We start from the raw sequence: 4,332 nt of genomic DNA on the forward strand, positions 1-4,332 counted from the left end.
GCAATATCCAGCAACTTTGCAAAGCCATTGAAGAGGAGTGGGGCAACATTCCACAATCAACAGTCTGATCAACTATATGCGAAGGAGCTGTGTCGCACTACATGAGGAAAATGTTGGTCACACCAGATACTGACTGGTTTTCTGATCCACGCCCCTACCTTTTTTAAAAGGTATCTGTGACCAGTCATGTGAAATCCATAGATTGGGGCCTAATGAATTCATTATAATTGACTGAATTTATTATAATAGACTGATTTCCTTATATGAACTGTAACTCAGTAAAACCTTAGAAATGGTTGTGTTTTGCATTTATATTTTTGTTCAGCGTAGATAAAGGGCCTCTTTGCCAAAGTCCCGAAGTATCACTTTAATGTGTGTAAAGGTGCACCCATCCAGAACAAAAAAACACATTGAGGTATTTTCTGAATTGTTTTATTAAAAAAATATTCTTCAAAAGTTCACATACATTTTAACAATCTTACAAAAATATAAATAAATCTTCATGACATTTCATGAGCACAATTGATGTCTCCTTACATGCATACTTAATGAGATTCCTATGGTTAAGTTATTTTAAGACTAGTGATTTTAAAACTAGCTTCCCAAGGAACGTTTATGGCAAAATCAGATACTCTGTACAATAAAATAGTTCAATAAAATAAAGGACTACCCCAAATAGTTCCTTTGAAATCGTCCACGTAAAGGCACACAAAGCAAGATATGTTCGCATTAAGATTCTGAGTCGAGCACAACGATTGAATTTACAGTATAGGCCTATTTACAACAATACACAACAGGATATCTTACAGTAGTCATTTCATAGTTCATTGAATGGACAGCAAAATACTTTGAAAGGTTAATTGATTTTCAAAGGTTATCGGTTTCCTAAAGGCAGAGGCTCCAAACCCGTGTTTCCTTCAGCGAGCTCCCCATTGGATGTTGCATCAGCACCTGTCATCTCACATTGCTGGCCAATTGTTCATGGAGACATGTCATGTGTGTTTTTTATTCACTCTCTTGACTTTTTCAGTTACAAGTACATCTAGATTTGGAAAAGCCATGCCTGCATTTCCTTTCAAGCGGAGCAGAAACGCAATGGTCTTTGATCTTGTCCCCTGGAAGTAAAAAGATCATGTTTTTTTCTTTCTTCTGTGGTGACATTCCATCACTTCTGTCTAAAATGTCCCTCTAAAGCTTTTTAGGGAAAATGTATGAACAGTCATAAGTAAATAATACACACACTTACATCAGCATTTCCTTTCAAGTGGAGTAGAAAGGCAGTGCTTTTTGATCTTGTCCCCTGGAAGTAAAAAGAAGATCATGTTTTTTTGTGTGTGGTGACATTCCATCACTTCTGTCTAAAATGTCCCTAAAAAGCTTTTTTATGGAAAATGTATACACAATCACAAGTAAATTATACACACACTTACATCATCAGCAACGTCTTGCACACGTAACGTAAATAGCTGCTTGAATGTTTTACCTGAGACGCGTCTGCTGCGCGATTGCGTTTCAACCACACAGTGGCGCTCCGAGTTCAGAAATTCTATAAACTCTCCAAAAGCAACCCAGTTTTAGAAGTTGTTGTAGCCACTCAACACTGTACGCTACTGACCTGTAATACAGTTTTAGGCCTACTGAATGTGTCAAACAAATGAATTCCAGCTATTTTAAGATTATATGCCAACAAACACCGTGCGTAATAGGGTGGGTAAAACTGCGTGTAGTTATTCAAACATGCACATAGGCCGGACACTGACTTGACATTACTGTTATGAAGCATTAGGCCAACTGAAGGTATTCAACAAATTAATTCAAGTTATTGAGAGATTGCATGCCAACTAACTGCTTGCGTAAAAGCGCCCATAAATGTTCTCAGGCTGGCTACTCACCGATATCGTTTTTTTCTGCTCAGCTAGGGCGTTGCTTGTTTTTTTCATACATCTGTCAGCTTGCCAGTGTAATGTTCAAATGGGCTAAAGTTAGTAAATCTGAGTGTCTCGAGAGAATCATCTTCAATGTACTCTGATTTGGCGAGGGACTGTTTGCTGTCGCTGGTCGATTTGAATTCGCCAAATGAAGTATTCTGTTGACCACAAGTCACGTGAGTATACACGGCGGTGTCCTCATCATTGCGTTCTCTGTGATAGAAGTAATTAAAATTGGAAACGATAACAGGGACAGGTAGGGCTATGGTCAGCACTCCGGCGATGGCACACATCGATCCCACTATTTTGCCGCCAATAGTAACCGGGCACATGTCTCCGTATCCAACCGTAGTCATGGACACCACCGCCCACCAAAATGCGGCGGGGATACTCGTGAATCCCGATTCAGGGTCGTCTGTCTCTGCAAAGTAAGCAGCGCTGGAGAACAGAATAACCCCTATGAGAAGAAAGAATATCAAAAGACCTAGTTCGCTGATGCTGGCGTTGAGTGTCTGGCCCAAGATTTGGAGACCCTTGGAGTGCCTGGAAAGTTTGAAAATCCTGAAGACTCGAACCAAACGGATTACTCTGAGTATGGCTAACGACATGGCCTGCTCGCTTCCCGCTCCCTGTAGCTCAGCGAGTTCAAGTCCAAGGGTGATGAAATAAGGAGCAATCGCTAATATGTCAATGACGTTCATTGCGTTTTTGAAGAAAGCCGGTTTGCTAGGGCACGATAAAAACCTCATGAGAAATTCAAAGGAAAACCACACGATGCAAAGTGACTCAACCATAAAAAACGGGTCTGTCAACGGATTTTTTTTTTTGTGGCGAGTAGTCCCATTCGTGATGAGGTGATTACTGAGTTCTATGTCTGTGCTGTGATCTTCCCTGAACCGTGGCAATGTCTCCAAACAGAAGATCAGTATGGATATCAAAATCACACTGACTGATACAACAGCGATCATCCGGGCAGGCCCCGAACTGTCGGGGTACTCAAACAACAACCACATCTGGCGCTGAAACTCGTTGTCAGGCATCGGACGTTCCACCTCTCTGATCATACCTTCATCTTCTTTGAACATCTCTATAACCTCCTCTTCGATTTCATAAAATTTGATTTCTTCCATGAAAATGTCCATGGTAACGTTGACAGGTCTCCTAAGCCTTCCCCCGGACTGGTAATAATAAAGGATGGCATCAAAGCTGGGTCTATTCCTGTCGAAAAAGTACTCATTTCTCAACGGATCGAAGAAGCGCATCCTTTTACGTGGGTCTCCCAATAGCGTAGAGGGAAAGCGCGAGAGGGTCTTCAGTTGAGTTTCGAAGCGCAGCCCGGAGATGTTGATGACGACCCTCTCGCTACACTCCTGGTCGCCCCGCTCCACGTCGCAATCATCTTGGTACCGGGGAGGGACTACCACAGTCTCGTCCTGGTTCTCACGGGATACAACAGTCATCTTTTGCCCCTCTCAAGGTTGAGCGCTTCACTCACCTCCACGGCCCCCACTGTCACTTTCTCTCGGTAGTTTTTCTTTCTTTCTTTCTCTCTTTCTTTGGGTAATGAATCCAAGTAAATCCTCACTGTATCACTCCAGCCTCCCAAATGGTATGATTAATTACTCCACCATATGTTTTTTTCTGCCCAGTAAAAGTTTTCTTGTTGGTTTCCCCCATTTAAATCAATAAACTTTTTGTAGTTGCAGACGGTCCTGAAATACTCTCCAGTCTGTCTACTTGCTACCGTTAGCTGTCTACAGTATTGGCTATCATATTCACACCATTTTAAACAGCCAGAAGCCCTCCCCAAATTGACTGACGTGATGACACTCGCTGCACTGTCCACTGCTCACTTACTTCTCTCTCTGTGTCATGTTGTTGAATCTAACACAACTGGTAAACACATATTACACTTCTTAAAACGTTTCTCAACTCAAGACTTATAATATCTTATTTCAGAGAAACAAATCACTGACTGAGTTTCCTTTAGTTAACCTACCAAAAAATCACAACTCAGTCAACTTCACCAGTTCGTTTTTAAAAATGTTGCATTTCAAATGTTTGTTTCCAATGTGGACTAACCGCAGGGGCTTTAATGCAGCTTCACTTTGGAACAATATTAGCAATTTTCGCACATCATGTCTAAATCATCCAAAGGTATCAATAAATCATTGTGAAGCTCTACGAAGTCGGTTATAAATGTTGAGAAACAAATTGATGCTTGAAAAATGCTGATATCAGTCCCGTGACTTGAATAGGATTTGTGTCACAAAGGCTAAAATGTTAGCATGTGGAAACAGTGCCAGGGAAACTACACCAAAGCATGGATTGCTGTCATACCTTGGCCATAGACTGCTTACAGGGTAAGGAAATCATGAAATGTAATTTTGAAATTTGGGGAACT

General features: G+C 41.3%; 1 protein-coding gene across 3 annotated transcripts; it reads right to left on the bottom strand.

Moving 5' to 3' along the window:
- Positions 1–416: 416 nt before the first annotated feature.
- LOC109889660 (shaker-related potassium channel tsha2-like) lies at positions 417–3,722 on the bottom strand. 3 transcript variants are annotated; one of them, XM_031823190.1, is made up of 4 exons: positions 1,893–3,722; positions 1,484–1,546; positions 1,247–1,300; positions 417–1,115 (listed from the first exon to the last, which is right to left on the bottom strand). In XM_031823190.1, exon 1 carries the CDS (start codon positions 3,386–3,388, stop codon positions 1,937–1,939), a length of 1,452 nt encoding a protein of 483 aa, XP_031679050.1. In that variant the 5' UTR covers positions 3,389–3,722; the 3' UTR covers positions 417–1,115; positions 1,247–1,300; positions 1,484–1,546; positions 1,893–1,936. The 3 variants fall into 3 exon arrangements, with proteins under 3 accessions (XP_031679050.1, XP_031679049.1, XP_020336835.1); XM_031823189.1 differs by having other exon boundaries at positions 1,247–1,546; XM_020481246.2 differs by lacking the exon at positions 1,484–1,546 and having other exon boundaries at positions 1,893–3,721.
- Between the last annotated feature and the right edge of the window lie 610 nt (positions 3,723–4,332).

The sequence above is a fragment of the Oncorhynchus kisutch genome, linkage group LG4 (genome assembly GCF_002021735.2).
Source record: "Oncorhynchus kisutch isolate 150728-3 linkage group LG4, Okis_V2, whole genome shotgun sequence".
NCBI lineage: Eukaryota > Metazoa > Chordata > Actinopteri > Salmoniformes > Salmonidae > Oncorhynchus > Oncorhynchus kisutch.